General features: G+C 40.7%; 1 protein-coding gene across 4 annotated transcripts in view; it reads right to left on the bottom strand.

Annotated features, from left to right (window-relative positions):
- Positions 1-16,938, bottom strand: part of APP (amyloid beta precursor protein) — a 281,027-nt gene that overhangs the window by 108,995 nt on the left and 155,094 nt on the right. For 2 of the 4 annotated variants that reach the window (XM_056109208.1, XM_056109209.1), the window contains exon 7: positions 6,626-6,793. The exons of the other annotated variants lie outside the window; for them this stretch is intronic. In XM_056109208.1, coding sequence (XP_055965183.1) covers positions 6,626-6,793 — 168 coding nt within the window. The remainder of the gene's footprint in view (positions 1-6,625; positions 6,794-16,938) is intronic. 4 annotated transcript variants of the gene reach the window in all.

Below are 16,938 nucleotides of genomic sequence, written 5' to 3'. Positions count from 1 at the left end.
AGTTCAGGAGTTAAAGCAAAGCCTCGACTCCATCTAATCCTGGTTTGATTCCCACCATCATATGGTCCCCCAGTCTGATTTGGCAAGAGTCGCTGGAATGGATGCCAACAGCACCTGAGGCGGTCCCCTGCAAAATGCTACTGAGGACTCGGTCAGTTTTCCTTTTGAGAAGCAATCTGAAGAAAAGATCGACTACAGAAAATCAGGAATACTACAGAAAATCAGGAATATTATCATATTTGATATTTGAAATATAACCTAACCACTAAATAATCACTAAATATACTAAATAACTCAGTCACTGTTACTTCTGACATGCGATCTGAAGAAAAGATCAACTACAAAAAATCAGTAATACTCTCATATTTGACCTAATCGCTAAATAACGGGCAAGATTTAACTGCTCACAAACATTGCACTGGGTGATCTGAGTGAGAACCTTTTTCATTGTCATAGATGCAAGCAGGCAGACCCAAGGGAATGCCAGAGACAACTCGGTTATCACAAAATTTGTTATTGCAAATGGAAAGGATCTAAAGTCATGAATTTATGAGTGAAAAAGAAAACTCTTGGCCTCAGGTCTCTAGTCTTATAGTTCAACTTTCATTGGTGATAAACAAAGTACAAGAAAACAAGTGTCTTTAAAATGGCAAGGCTCAGGACCAGGGATATGACTAAGCAGAAGAGAACATGTTTTCCATATGGAAGGTCCTGGGTTTCACCCTGGCACTGCAAAAACAAACTGCACTGCACTGCACTGTCCTCCCATTGTTCATTGATTTGTTCGAGCAGGCCCAGTAAAGTCTCCATTGTGAGACTTGTTACTGTGTTTGGCATATCAAATACATCACAGGTAGCTTGCCAGGCTTTTGCTGTGCGGGCAAGAAAATCCCCACTCTTCTTTCAAAATTATTATTATTTTTGGCTTTTTTGGTTTACAACAGTGATGCTCCTGGCTCTACACTCAGGAATCACTCCTGGCAGTGCTCAGTGGACCATACAGGATGCTGAGGATTGAACCCAGGTCAGCTGCATGCAAGACAAGCACTCTCCATGTCAAACCTCACTCCAGCCTCCAAAATTATTTTTTAAAAAAGTTTTGGAGTCATACCTGGCAGTAGTCAGGGCTTGTGACTCAGGATACTCCTGCTGGGGCTTGGGGGACCATAAGGGGTGCTGGGGATTGAACCCAAGTCAATCATGTGCAAAGCAAGAGTTCTCCACACTATACTATTGCTCTGACCCTCAAAATTATTTTTATGACATAGATTTAAAATCCAGAAGTAAAATAAATAAAAAAAAATAAAATTCAGAAGTTCCTGACTATAATATAAAGTTCTTCTTTTTTTGGGGGGGGCAGGGGGCGCATCACACAGGGGTTACTCCTGGCTCATGCACTCCTGGTGGTGCTCAGGGGACTATATGGGATGCTGGGAATTGAACCCAGGTCAGCCACATGCAATGCAAATGCCCTACCTGCTGTGCTCCAGCCCAATAAAATATGAAGTTCTAACAAGAAAATGATCATATTTATAATCCTTGCCACTGTATATTCACTCCATAGGTGAGATCTTATTCTAGTTAAATTAAAAATTTTTTTATCTCATTTCACTTTTATTATTATTATTATTTTAATTATTGAATCACCGTGAGGTACAGTTATAGGCTTACAAACTTTCATGCTTGTGTTTCAGTTATACAATGATCGAGTACCCATTCCGCCACCAGTGCCTGTTTTCAATCACCAATGGTCCCAGCATCCCTCCCACCATCCCCACCCCGTCCCCTCCATCCTACCCCACCTCTGTTCACTTTTATTATTTTGACTAGAGGTGACTTAGACTAAGAAACTGGTAAATGCAGTTACCTTTGAGTTATTAGCTCTTAGTTGAGGAAGGAACCAAGTGCAAACCCCAGTTGCACAATTGGGGTGGGTGTGGGGGGAGAAGGGGAGTCTTGCTCACCCTCTGACTTTGCTCATTTTCTCTGATGGCAGCCTGCATCTGCATTTGACCTCCAGATGACCACGACTCTTTCAACTCAAATGTTTTGCTTTGCTATAAATAAGATAGCATAGCAGCAAGGCTATAAATAACTAAAAATTATATGCTTTCTTAGTCTGTTTGTACTAACGCTGCAAAACCCTTCACTTGCTCTGATTGAATCGTCTCTGTAGGCAGACTAGAAAACAGAGCGAGCTACCCAAGGCCCTTCACCCTCCTAGAAAGGTATCAAGATCACAGCATGACAAGTAGATTACTGGACTACCGAACAAGAGAAAATGACAAGAGATTTCCAACACCTCTTTGGAAGCATCAAGGAGGCAAGTATTTCATAAAGATAATTTCATCAGAAGGTGAAGTTCATTTCTGTTACCTAAAAGAGATGAAGGAGGCCACCGCTAAAATGCAACTTGTTTTACAGTATTTGTTCTGGAAAAGGGCAAGAAATTTTACGTTGTTGATGCATGCAATACTCAGGGTTTTTAGGAAACATTATTTTTAATCGTCTTCATCTCCTTGCCTTTGTTTTCTACACATTTTTATAATGTGCCCTCTGAGCCTCAAATCTAACTTTGCTGCCCTAAAAAAAATGGTTTAGGAACTGGAAGTTGCAGTATGGAGCAGGGAACAGAGCTTCAATAGTGTTGGTTTCCTGCTGGTCTTGTCATCTCACACAGCACAGCAATGTACCTAAGTTATTTCAGTCTCAGTTAGCACAGTGGGTAGGGCATTTGCCTTGCACGTGGCCAACCTGGGTTCGATTCCTCCACCCCTCTCGGAGAGCCGGACAAGCTACCGAGAGTATCTCGCCCGCACAGTAAAGCCTGGCAAGCTAACCATGACGTATTTGATATGCCAAACACAGTAACAAGTCTCACAATGGAGATGTTACTGGTGCCTGCTCGAGCAAATCGATGAAGAATGGGAGGACAGTGCTACAGTGCTACAAAGAAAATGAGGAAGATGCTCACAATGTTCCAATGGGGGCGGAATCTGTTAAGTGCCATTACTGGCTGATTCTCCACCTGCAGACTAGCCCACATCTCAAGTTAAGGTGTAGAAGCTCTCACTTTGTTCCGTCTGGAAGAGCCCATGTTCTCTCTTAAAAACTAATCTTCCCCCCATTCCCCTCACATTTCTCGAAGTAAATTTCAACTACTTTACTAAAGAGAAAAAAGAAAATGTCTGGCACAGTCCACATGGCAAAAAGATCAATGTCATTAATCCTACAGTGCAGTGCTTGTTTGTTCTACTTCCCATGTTCTTAGAGAAAAATGCCTTCCCGCTATCACAAGGAAAATGTTTACTATGGTCATAAAAAGCATATCCTTCAAAAATTATACATAATTTGAACAAATGTGAATTGTGCTGAGACCACTAAAGAACCATGGTCTATAATGTAATCTTTACAAGATACGTGAGCTCTGTGAGAATAATTTATTATTTAAAAAAATTTAAGAGAATTGGTTTCCTCAATTTTGAAAGTAGGATTTTTCAGGATATTCAAGATAAACATCAATTTTCCTTAGTCTAAGCGATAAGTTGAATCGATAACCTATATCCTACTTAACATGGGACAAATCTACTTCTGATTATCATTCAACTTAAAAATCAGTAGCTGTATATTTGCTACCATGTGTTTAAATCAAGCTAGAGTGAAATGCCAATTACCATCATTAAAAAACACAGAACTGTAAGGTTGGCTAACATGGCTTTTTGTCTTAGGAAGCTTTCCCTACCACGCAGAGATGAGATCAGAGGCAGATACCCCAGTCCCACTACTGTGTACATTTAGGGAATGAAGGGAGAGGCAGCTCTGAAATCTATAGATGCTTTCACTTTCCTACATTTAGCAGTTATCTTACACCGTAGCCAACTCTGTGCACACATTAGTGTAAGTAGTTAGCACAATGCATGCATATTAAATATTTTCCTGGGGTACCAAAAAACTTATAGACATATCTCTGCTTACATCTGTGGCATCTTGAAAGCCTTAGCAAATAAAAGAATGCCAGGTAATACCGTAAAAACATACAACTACAATATTTAACCTAATCATACTAATGAAGAGAAAATGGATTAGAAATAGAAGCAGCTTAGTCAAAATGCTCTCGGCCCCATATCTCAAGTTATCTGAGAAAATGAGACACAATTGTAAGCAAGGCAACGGAAGTGAACATTGCATAAAAGAAGTGTTCAGGAAACACGCAACCATGCAAAGGAGGTGGTGACAGCTGGCGGTACAATCCAGCCATGCAGCAACCCCTTCCAGCCCCCCTTCTTCCAGTGCCACAACATACGTTTCACAGCATCTTGGGGAAGAGGTTCCTGAGTAGTCTTGGGTAAACTTTGGGTCACTATGGAGAAAATAAGAGAACATAACTAAAAACAAAAGTGAAAACAAGGGAATGGTGGTGGACACTCACTCATGAGTCCATAGACCAAGGCAAAGACAAAGAGTGAGTGAAAAAAAAAACCTCCTAAATATCTTGAATTTGGTCCCAACATGGGGCCAATGTACACGTCTTAATACACAGTGCATTTTCATTGTAACCTCCTGAAATGCTCAATATGTGGTCTCAGTGCATTCCAGAATCCCAAAAAATATTTTCTTGCACCCATTGTGCCTTCCCTGGACCAAGCAATCCCAATTAGTCTCAATCCTTTCCTCAGAGCATCTCCTTCCATTTCATCCCATCTCTGGCTCCTGGTTCCAACTATTGCATGGTTTGATCTTCTCTTATATCTCTCTACCCATTCAAAATGACCTTTCAGGTCTCTCTTGCTCTCATACTAAATGATTCTATATCCCACCTCCTCTGAATCCTGGACCATCTAATACTCCTTTACTGAGATGTCTGCCTTTAGCAAATCATTAGCAAAATGTGTGCCATGCAGGGCACTTCCGGAGACCTGATCTGATGTGTGGTACCTCTCCAAACTCCTACCTAAGCCTAATCAAAATGATCAAATTGAGATGATGCATGTAGGGGGTGAGGCAAACTCAAGTACTGATACTTTTTTTAAAACCTCTCTCTGTCTCTGTCTTTCCATCTTTCTCTCTCTCTCTTTTTCTCCCTCCTCCCTTTTCCCCTTCAATAAATTCAACTAAGAGAAGGAAAAATCAACCAGAAAATCTGCCAGGAAATTTCCAGCAGCAGCTAAACCAATCTGGATCCCACAACAAAAGCCCTTTGTTCAAGAGGCTTCAAGCAACAGACCCCTCCATTGTGTCCAGTTTACCTGACTAATTAACTCATTTGTTTGAAACTGCTGAAAGGCATTGGAGCTAGGAGCTACAATCATCTAATGGTGCCAGACTATAAGCCCCGGAGCTACCTGTCCCTTTGCCTGTTCTCACAGGATAAAGGAGCAATCCTCTCCTTTTTATCCCCCTTGGGTGACAGAATTGCACTCAGGGCCTATCCTGGTCCCTGAGTCATCACATAAGGGAGATTAACAGGAAATTTCCCACCTAGACTTGGGACTTCTCAGAAGACTTACTGGTACAGGCCTTATGTTGTTCCTTTGACATCTAGGATTTCACCAGAAAACAGCTAAAATAATCCCCAATGATCCCAAACAGGAAATGGTGGCTGTCACTTTCCCAAGAAATAAGCAGGAGATCTCAAAAAAGGGGGGGGGGAAGGGCAGGGGTGGTGGTGGGGAGAAAGAAAACGAAAAACACGGTTATTGAATTCAATCTTCCATTCATGAGGTTGAGTAATTATGTCTTCAGTAGTGCACCTGCCCTATTCACAAATAAAGAATACATTTTGTTCTAAGACACACATTTTACCTGGTATATTAGCTCCTGGGAACTACTACCCATGGTAAGTTTCCATCTGCATTCAAATCATGATGAGAGTACACATTAATTTTGTAAGAGCTATGGAAAGCTCCAAGTTCAAGAGAAAAGGCTTTGAAAAATTATATTCCCTGCGCTTCATGTCACTGAAGACGTCAACGTAAAGTCAATAGTTTCCTTCTATTTCCAAGAGGAGAAGTGTAAAGTTGACACTGCAACATCCGAGTCTGAGTCTTCAGGGTCCAGAGGCATGTTGTTGACCCTCCAGCTTTAGAAAATGCATGTGCTTCATCCACTTACACCCCTTCACCATCATAATAAAAGATGAACTGTGCCATAACTTCAGGCACTACTCATCCTGGCCATATGCATTGTTAACGCAACCCAAATTTCCATCATTCAGGTTCTCCGTGGGGGAGTTTATCTGCACAAGAAGTGCACATGCAAAGACCCAAACACACAGGTACACGGACACACAGAGAATTAGACGTTCTGCAGAAACAGCTGAGAAGACAAAACACAGCACCCCCAGCTCAGCTCAGAGAGAAGCATCCCAAAGCCCCTACAGATGGCTAGAGCTGGAAGAAGAACACCCCCGTGACCATGCTTTTATTCCAGAACAATGGAAATGTGGGCTTATGATCGAACAGACTGGAGGAGACGTGGGGCAATTAGAGGGGGGGACAAGGATGCGGTTAGTGGGACCCACAGACCCCCGTCCCCGGAGCCAGGAAAACCAATCAGTTAACAAAGAGCAGAGTCAGTGGCGAGAAAGACGAAAAAGGTGGCCAGACTGGAGGAAAGGTCCACTTACTGACGCTGCCACACACGGCCAGGCAGTACTCCTCTGTGTCAAAGTTGTTTCGGTTGCCGCCACATCCGCCGTAAAAGAAGGGGGCGCACTTCCCTTCAGTCACATCAAAGTACCAGCGGGAGATCATTGCTCGGCATGGCCCCGTCTCGGCTTGTTCGGAGCACACCTCTAATCAGAGGAGATGTGGGGAACCACATTTAACATGAAAAGGTACTGGCTCACTCTTTATGCACACGTTTTTACTTTGCTCATTATACATTAATCCTCCCGGCAACTGCATTTATTAGGAAGCAGGGGCTAGACACCGACCTAGGAATTCAGTGACCTAACAGGACTTGAGAATCACCTCTGGAACAAAGCAGTGCTTGCTCATCTGCTCTGAGGAGTGTGGCTTTCACGAGCCACAGAAGGAGTCCTGCTACTGAGCAAGAGATCTGGAGCTGATTTTGGATGAATATTAAATGCCCAAAGGTGTGTAGACTTGGGAACATTTCTTTACTCTCTCTCTCTCTCTCTCTCTCTCTCTCTCTCTCTCTCTCTCTCTCTCTCAAAAAAATTGACTCTTAAAATAGCTCCAAATCCAGTTAAAGGTCAAAAGGATTGTTTTGGTTAGGATGTTCTCACAAACATCTGATTGGTTTCCATAATAAATGACTGCCTTGAGTCAGCAATAAAATAGATACATATGGCTGAATGAGATCTTATTTTCAGAGTGAACCAGTCTGTCCATTGACCATATTTGAAAACATGAGATCTACGTAAATATGTCTTACTTATATTAATGCAAATTAAAGACCATTTTCTGTATATGTTTATCTGTTCCATGAACAGTAATGTTCCAAACAACATAGTACTGTCAAACAACTCTAATTTGCTAAACACAGCATATATAATTGTTGCATTAAAACACACCTTACCTGTAACACACCGTCCCTAAAAATCATTTCATAATTCCCGGCTGACCCAAAGAGCAGTCTGTCTGATTCCATCTGGGGTAAAGTTATTATACTTTGAACTCTACCTCTCAAGTACACTCCATTTTTGTTAGAAGAAAAAATTTTCCCTCCGAGTTTGGTCCTGCCATTCTTAAGTTTACAGAGAGTCTATGGATCTTTAGCCCACATAAATGTCTTGCAATAATCTTACTTTTATTAATGTGCTAGAGGAAAAACAACTCTCTTCCAAAAGATGAAGGTGATACATAGCTTTTTACAATAACCATAATGTAGGAACAACCCAAGCACGCAATGGTGATGAGTAGAATCTGTGGTGTATCATTAACACTATCTCTCAAGGACTAAAATTCAGCTATCGGAAAAGATGAAAGATTTCCCTCTGCTACAACTTAGATGGAACTGAAGGGGATCATGCTATAAGTCAGAAGGACAAAGACAAATCATGGAAGATCTCTTACGTATTGTACAAAACAAGAGAGTGAAGGCATAGATGTGGCCAATGAAGACTGGGACCACAGAATTGAGGTTACCATGGTGGCAGGTTTAGATGGGGTCTATGGACTATGGGATGTAGTGCTTTGGCAATGGGCATGTTGGGGGGATGTATAACACACTATCTTGAGAGCATTTAAATATGTAAACTCTTGCACACAAATGTTAGTTTCCTTGGGGGGGGGTAGTATTTATGGGACACACGTACAATGCTCAGGGTTTACTCCTGGCTTTCTACTCAAGGATCACACCTCGAAAGGCTCAGGGAAACCATATCAGGTGCAGGGATTAAACCCAGGTTGGCCACTTGCAAGTCAAGTATTATCACTCCAGTTGAGCAAAGCAATGCCAATTTAAAAGTGAAATTTAAAAGAGCCATTCATTACCTAGAGCTTCCAAGATGGGAACAGTTGAGAGAGAGTAATAATCATTTTAAGATATATGCTCATGGAGCTGGATAAAACAGTGGTTAGGGCACTTGCCTTGAATGTTGCTGACCTGGGTCAATACCTAGCACCACATATAATCCCTGAGCCTGCCAGAAATGATCCCCGAGTGCAAAGACAAGAGTAAACCTTGGTTTACTCTGGGTGTGGCCCCCCAAACTAACCTCCCCATAAAGATAATTGCTCATAATATTAAAGTAAAAGGGGACCACCACTTTATTCTCTGTAGGCATGACCCTTTGCTTTGTCAATAAAGGCAGAAAAGTTTTGCCATAAGCAAAGGCTCCTGCCTTTGTGATCTTCGTGTTAATATGAACATACTTGGGGTTAGGGAGTTGGCAGTCAGCCCAGAGGTGAATGCCAAATACAATGATCCAAGAAATTTCACGTGTAAAAGATACCTAAGATGGCTTGGTTTCTTTTTGGATGATTTTTCAGATGGTGATACTTGAATCCAGAATACCAGGTCAATGTTACTTTGTCATGAAAACCATCTCCGTTGCTACTACTGCTTTGAAAATGGGAGCTCTCCAGGCTATGATGTGCTTCAGTTGGCTTTCTGCTTTGAATTCTCCCCCTCTGAGAGAATGTGTCACAAGTACGGGTCTGCTTGACAATTTACCATTTTGACCCAAATTAAAGACCTAGCGTTTGAACTTCTAAGGTGTGTACTAGCTTTTATTGTGGGAAAGGTCTGATCACAGGAGTTGCAGTAAAGCAGTTTACTTTGCAGTTTCTTTGCAGTTTCTAACCTGCAAAGCTAAAAGTCAAGTCTCAGAAAGATGGGTTAAGGTCCTACCAACCATAGTAACCACCAATCTCTACTCCTCAACCTTATCTTCTCTCACAGCTGCAATAAACACCCATTAGTTAACTTTCTCCTCCCTTGTCTGACCCTCACCAAATTTTTCTGGTGAATTCTCTCATATTTCTAAAACATTGAATACTTAATCATTCATCTCTTCCTCAGGTTATGCTAACCCTAACAAACCCACCAGTCCAGAGGGTCTTCTGAGCCTCTACTGTGGTAGGAACTGACACTGATGGTGCAAGTGGTCACTGCTGCCCAGGGAGGCAGAGAACCCCTCCATTGTAAGGCGGAGTCCTAAGTTATAAGAGCCATAGTAATAGGAGTGGGTGGGAACGATCAATTTCATAGCTGGTGATTGAACCCAGTCCTCCTGCTTGTTAAGCATGGAATCTAACCCAGTGGACTTTCTCTCCAGGACCAAGACTTTAAATGTTTATGTTCAGTATTATTTTTTTGAAAAGAAAAAAAATCTTCCTTCCCTATCCACAAAAATCATTCAAAAAAGTCAGTGGAAAAAGTTTCTTATTAATTACTATAATCATCCAGTGGAAAATGATGTCACTCACTCTATATAAAGCATGTAATATCAGATCATTTGACTTAACGCCCAAATATTTCATCCACGAATTAAAACTCATATTTCTTCTTCTCATCTTTTTCTCTTCTTGAAATCTAAAATTGTAAGTGAAGACATTCACTATAACCCATTTGCAAAGCTTATTTTTTGAATTCCAATTCTCCTTCATTTCTATTCAAAGTAAATGTAACATACACTAATGAGGGTAAAAATATGCCCAGAGTAAAAGAAACAAAGATATTTTTAAAGGAGTTTGTTAAAGTTAGACAGAGACAGAAGCAGAGACTTGGACACCTAAGGAATTGCTGTCCCTGTGTATTTATATTTAAATTTAAACTTGTAGATCATAAATAGACTACCTAAAATTCATCAAGTTCAATGCTGCTGGCAGAGAAATCTTCTCTCTTTTTATAACAGCTCTATTCATCCTACCAGACAAAAGACCATTTGATAAACTGAAATCTAGTATACACAAATATGCATGAAAACATTTAAGTGCTTAAAAACTGGGCTTATGTATTCTATATCTTCACAAGACAGGTCCTTGCTGAAATATGTGATTTTAACCCCAAATTTTGCTTCCTAAAAACAAAAAACAGTGTTATATAAACACAAGTCAGAAGTGAAGGGTAGAGCTCCCTATGTTATGTAAAATAATTATGCAATTAACTTCAGAAAATAATTCTTACCTACAAAAATATCTGAATGGATCTTAAATCTGAAGTAAAAATCTTTTTAGAGACCACTCTGAACTCTGTAAGCTAACTTTAGTTTTTTGAAAAAATTCAAGAAGCATGAAGATGGTTGTGAAAGTGTCAACTACTATGAGGGGAAAATCCACAGTTCAAATGCATGGTAATTATCATGCTTTCTTACTGTTGTTTGGGGGTCACACGGAGTGGTGGTCAAGGGCTCTTAATACCGGCTCTATGCTCAGCTGTTGTTTCCTGCCATGATGAGAGTCATGTGATGCAAGTGTTGGAACCTGGGTTTTTTACATTCAAAGCATGTACTCAGCCCATCAAGCAATCTTTTCACCTTAAAAAACCAAACTGAGGGGTGGGAGTGATAGCACAGCAGGTAGGGCATTTGCCTTGCACAAGGCCAACCCGGGTTCGATTCCCAGCATCCCATATAGTCCCATGAGCACCATCAGGAGTAATTTCTGAGTGCAGAGCCAGGAGTAACCCCTGTGCATCACCAGGTGTGATCCAAAAAGCCAAAAAAACAAAAACATAAACAGAACTGAGGGGCGGGAATGACAGTCCCAGGGGTAAGGCACATGCTCTGCAGAAGCAGACTCTGCTTCAATCCCTAGCAACACATAATTTCGGAGCGTTGTTGCTTGCAGTCGTGGCTCTGCATACCAGCAGACAAGCCTCCCTCAAGGAACACAGTGAACAGCTCAGCAAATAACAACCATATTCAAATAAAGTTAACTGAACTCTATTTTTTTTCTTTTTGGGGTCACACCCGGCATTGCACAGGGGTTACTCCTGGCTCATGCACCTAGGAATTACTCCAGGCGGTGCTTGGGGGACTATAAGGGATGCTGAGAATCGAACCCGTGTTGGCTGCATGCAAGGCAAATGTCCTACCCACTGTGTTATCGCTCCAGCCCCAATTGAAGTCATTTTTAATAATGAAATTTTGATTCTTTTCAGTCTAGAATTGTATGCAAAGTAAAATCATGGAATGCACAATTTCAAATCTATAAATTTTGGGAAAGCAATCACTTGAATAATCAACCTAAAATATTAGCAAGAGGAATATGTATGGATAGCTAGGAATTTTATACTGATATTAATGAAAATTTATGCAGCATAATTTCTCCATGTGGACAAGAGTAGCCATTCAATTAAAGTTCATACACTGCAAAAATATAGCTTCTTTCCCTGAGCTAAAAACAACCAAAACATGCATCTTCCAATTTGAAAGGAGAATTAGAAAAAGGCAAATGGAAGGAGAGGCAAAATCCAGTCCAAGTTTGCAATAAATCACCTTTCATATAGACACATGCAATAAAATGAAAACAAGGAAAGAAATATTGATGCCAGAGAATAGGCTATCTTCAAGGGTTGATTTATGTACCACAGCATTCAATCCACTAATATAACAATGGCTGGTCTTAATACAGTTAGGTTTCAGTCTGATTAAATAATTGCTACCACTCTAAATATTAGTGTAGGGTAAAATTTTATAAATACATGTTGTTGGTATAATGAGTAAGCCAATCTGTGTTTAATTCTTTTTTGTTTTTGTTATTCTGGTTTCTTGTTATTTTACTTATTATTATTATTATTATTTAATGGAATTGAGGGTCCACTGGGAGGTTGGGTGGGGCTTTACCAGTGGTGTGCATAAGTTACGCCTAGCTCTCTGCTCAGGGTACTTGAGGAACCATATGCAGGCAGAGAATCAAGGTGGTCTGCTGCATGCAGGCAAATATCTGAAGACCTGTAACTATTGCTCTGGCCCATGTGTGTCTGTGTGTCTGATTCTTCTAAGGTGAAAACATTTCACCAAAACACATCAAATATTTATGAGTTATAAAGTTGATTTCAAAAAGGATCTTGAGGTGTAAAGATCATTTATTGCTACTTACTTCAAATAGTTAATGTATTAGAAAACTGGTAATTTTTATTTTTGGAATGTATTTTTTTAGAATACTAGATGCATGAACTTTTAATGGGAAAGAGAGTTTATCTCATGCTTGTAAATACCAGCACAAAGTAATCAGAAAAAAAAAAAAGCCCAGTAGAAAACGTCCAGTCAATGACTTGGAACAGGGCAATAAGTGATCAAATATGCATTGCCCAGTAATACTATTTTATTAAATAGAGGCATACAAAATTAGGCAAGCAAGCTTATACTAAAGTCTTATAATAAATCTCACTCAGGCCCCAAATAGGATTTGAAATACATAAACAAATGATGGGAACAGCTGTGCACAGTGATGGAATCACTCAGTACAAGATGATGGGAGGCAATTTGTCACATACGTTTGTGGAAGGTGTCGGCAGTGAGCTAGCTTTGGATGGGACTCTGTGGCTTCGTGGAGGCTCTCTGGTACATCTGCCATTCTCCTCTCTCTACATGATGAAAAATTATAAAATGCCACCTCAGGAGATGGACTTGTAAGGTACTTTGTCTAATCTGCTCTCTCTTATGGGTGCTGGCAAGAATTCACAAAAGGGCAACATAAAGACGTTTTTCCGTATCTGTTTCCTGTTTACTATCTCTCTGGCCTTCAACAAAATATATATTTTAAAAGCATATGGATGCATACTATTTCCTGATCCACACCCCTTTTTAGTACATTCACTAAGTGAGCTTTCCAAATTGGGATGAAATTATGCGGAAAGAGGCTTGTCAATGCAATGTTTCACTTTGCTCTATCAAGCACCCCGAAACCAATAGGTGTCATGCTATATGTAGCAAAATAATAGGCTGCTACCTGTCTAAATCCAGTGCTGACACTCATGCTCTCAAGAGCATCAGGAAGATAGTACAATCGTTTCCAAAAAGTATTAGTGAATTATAGGACATCTTGAAAGTGCCACAACCATGATTGACAGGTAACATAAGAGTAGCGAGAATTAGGGGGAGCTTTGCTTCTCCAGCCCTTGAGATCAAGGCAAACCCCTGTGATCTGTGACATGTCTTGGATTCTTTCTGGTTGCTACTCTCCAATCTCCCCTGAAGCTCTAGGATCCATTAGAAAGAATTCAAATGCCAACTTAATGGCAACATCTCAACGGTAACTTCTGATTCGAGGCTGGGTGTTCCCCCTCCTCTTTCTGTGCGGCCACAATCCCTTCCCAGCCAGGACAAAGAAACTCTCTGCCTGGCATTGAAATTGCAGGTTTGGCTGAAAGCAGCCTAAGTGATCCACGGTCTTCATTTTATGGTGTTCCCAGACCTCAGTGCAATACCCAGTACCTAGGAGAGCCTGGCTAATGTGTGCAGTGAATGTTGAGCAGTAAAGCAAATGATGTTTCCTCCAGATTACTGGCTACTAGAGGGTGAAACAGAATAACTGAACTCTATAGAATTTAGTCCTTGAGACCAAAGCAAGCAATATTTTGATCAAATTCTTTTTAGTTTCAGAACTGTATTTGAAGGTTAAAGGGTCACTTGTATTAGTGTCTCTGTCCTCTTAATAGATGAACTTTCAAGAGGTAAACTATCTGCAAGATATAAGACTCTGTCTTGACATGCATTGGTGTTTATTTAACAGTATATTGTTTCATTTTCAGCAGGATCTAAAATTTACTTGCAAATTTTTGTTACTGAGACACACCAGAATGTGCTCAGGGATTACTCCAGGCTCTGCACTTAGGGGTCACTTCTGTGGGTTCAGGGGACCTTATGAGGTGCTGGGAATCGAATCTGGGTCAGTCCAGTACAAGGCAAGTGCCCACCTGCTGTACTATCTCTCTGGTCCCTGCACTGCACTGCACTGTCCTCCCGTTGTTCATCGGTTTGCTTGAGTGGGCACCAGTAACGTCTCACCATAACTTGTGAGACTGTTTTTGACATATCAAATATGTCACAGGTAGCTTGCCAGGCTCTCCAAGAGGTGCAGAGGAATCAAAACCGGGTCGACTGCTTGCAAGGCAAATGCCCTACCTACTCGCTATGCTACAGCCCTACCTTCAAATATTTGAATTTATGAACTATATCTTCCCACCATCAAATTTTAATCCAGAAACCATTTCTTTTTTTTGCTTTTTGGGTCACGCCCAGCGATGCACAGGAGTTACTCCTGGTTCATGCACTCAGGAATTATTCCTGGCAGTGCTCAGGGGACCATGTGAGTTGCTGGGAATCGAACCTAGGTTGGCTGCATGCAAGGCAAACGTCCTACCCGTTGTGCTATTGCTTCAGCCCCCAGAAACCAATTTTAAGCTGTTTTATTGATACAGGCCTATCGATAACAGCTCTATTATATCAGCAGATATGAACACATCACCTTTATGTTTTTTATAATTAAAAGATAACTTTTTACATTATACTTGTCATTCCTGAATCAGTAGTAAACAGCTCTCTAGAAGATGAAAATGATACTTATTGCCATGACAACTACAGTACCCTTAGATTAATCTGGTACTTATTGTCTACCAAGAACTATACTAAGAGATTTCCAGGGATTATTTCATTTCATCTCCAGAAATATCACTAAAATTAAACAAGTATTATTAAATCCTATGTTACTGAGAGAAGCAATAAGGCTTCACGGCTATTTAGTAGATAAGAGTTTACACTGCTAAAAGCTTTCAGAGCCAGGATTTAACTCTGGCTGAGTGTGCTTGTGAAACACAGCTCAATGCTGCCAGGTGTTACGGTAAATGTTTAACAAGGGTCATCTATAGTAACTCACATAACAAACACAGGACATCTTATTAGCACCATAACACACATGAAAAAGACTAGGCTTCCCAAGGTCACTTCACTGGTCCAAGGCCAGGAAATGATTTAAAAATCTCGAGGGTTATTATTACTAGATTATTATTATCTACTAAACTAGATTAATTATTTTGATTATAAAACAAAAATTATATTTTTATTATAAAAAATGGCAGGCCATATTTGGCTGATGGCTATAGTTTGCTGTCCCCAAGTCATTAAATCATTAAGTAAAATTTAGAATATACTCGATGCGAACCAATAGTAAGGTGAGTTTATATACATATTTATTTATGTGTACACATTTATAAGAGAGGTTTAATTGGACCAGTGTGAGTGTGTGTGTGTGTGTGTGTGTGTGTATAAAAGAAAAAGAGAAGGAAGATTGTTTTGTCTTGTCTATGTTATTTTATTTTATTTCTGTTTTGTTTATGACAGTGCTCAAGGCTTACTCCTGGCTCTGTGCTCGGGTACCACTCCTGGGGACCACATGTGATGCTGGGGATTGAACTTGGGTTGGTGCTATCATTCCCGCTCCAAGAAGGAAGATTTTAACAATAGTGTTTCAGAAATATTCTGAACCATCTGGAGGCAAATCCTGGCTTTGCCACTTACCTATTTGGGGGCCACAGAAAAATTTTAATAGAATTTCTCTAGGCCCTGCTGGTCTTCTCTTTTAAAAGGGGAAGTAAAATTTTTACCACACAGCCAAATTAGAAAGCTTTAAAATTAGCATTACTACCCTAAAAGGTGGACCAGTGATGCTAAAAGGGGACTAGTGATCCTAAAAGTAAGAATTCTAGCCTGATCTGCCATAACAGAGTGAGTGCCATCTGCCCATTACATTGTTCATGATAGCACAGTATCTGGCAGTGAGAAGGCAAGCAGATGCTGTGTGCTGAGCAATGAACCAAAGGAAAACTTCAAGAATTACCCTCGATGGACAAAACTGCTACTCAGTAAAATCAAAGATTCTACCACAGCGGTAAGGCGTTTGCCTTGCACACGGCCGGCCTGGCCGACCCGGGTTCAATTCCTCCGCCCTTCTCGGAGAGCCCAGCAAGATACTGAGAGTATCTTGCCCACATGGCAAAGCCTGGCAAGCTACCCGTGATGTATTCATATGCCAAACACAGTAACAACAAGCCTCACAATGAAGAGGTTACTGGGCCCGCCTGAGCAAATTGATGAGCTACGGGAGGACAGTGCTACAGTGCTACTCTAAATGCCCATATTTGTTTACTCAGAGTCTAGAAGACAGAATTCTGGAATTATCCTGATGTCTGAAAGTTCTGAAAATACAGAAAGCTAAGGAAAATCGTCAAACCATTCTATTATAGAACTGAAATAACAACAGAACAGCAGAGAGGGCACTTGTCCTGCATGTAGCTCACCCAGGTTCGATCCCCTGCATCCTGTATTACATCCTGAGCACTGCCTAAAGTATTTCCTCAGCACAGAGTCAGGAGTAATCCCTGAACATCGCCAGGTGTGGCTCAACCCCCCCCCCCCCAATTAAAATAAAATTAATTTCTACTGTTTTATTCCTACTGGTACTGGCTTATTCTCCCCGATTATTATTCAAGTTTTTCGTTACAACCCATAAATTCTAAAGTCAGAAG

Source organism: Sorex fumeus, unplaced genomic scaffold (assembly GCF_029834395.1).
Source record: "Sorex fumeus unplaced genomic scaffold, SorFum_2.1 ptg000265l, whole genome shotgun sequence".
NCBI classification, from domain to species: domain Eukaryota; kingdom Metazoa; phylum Chordata; class Mammalia; order Eulipotyphla; family Soricidae; genus Sorex; species Sorex fumeus.
The sequence above is the reverse complement of the archived record's forward strand: the minus strand, read 5'-3'. Positions and strand labels throughout refer to the sequence as shown.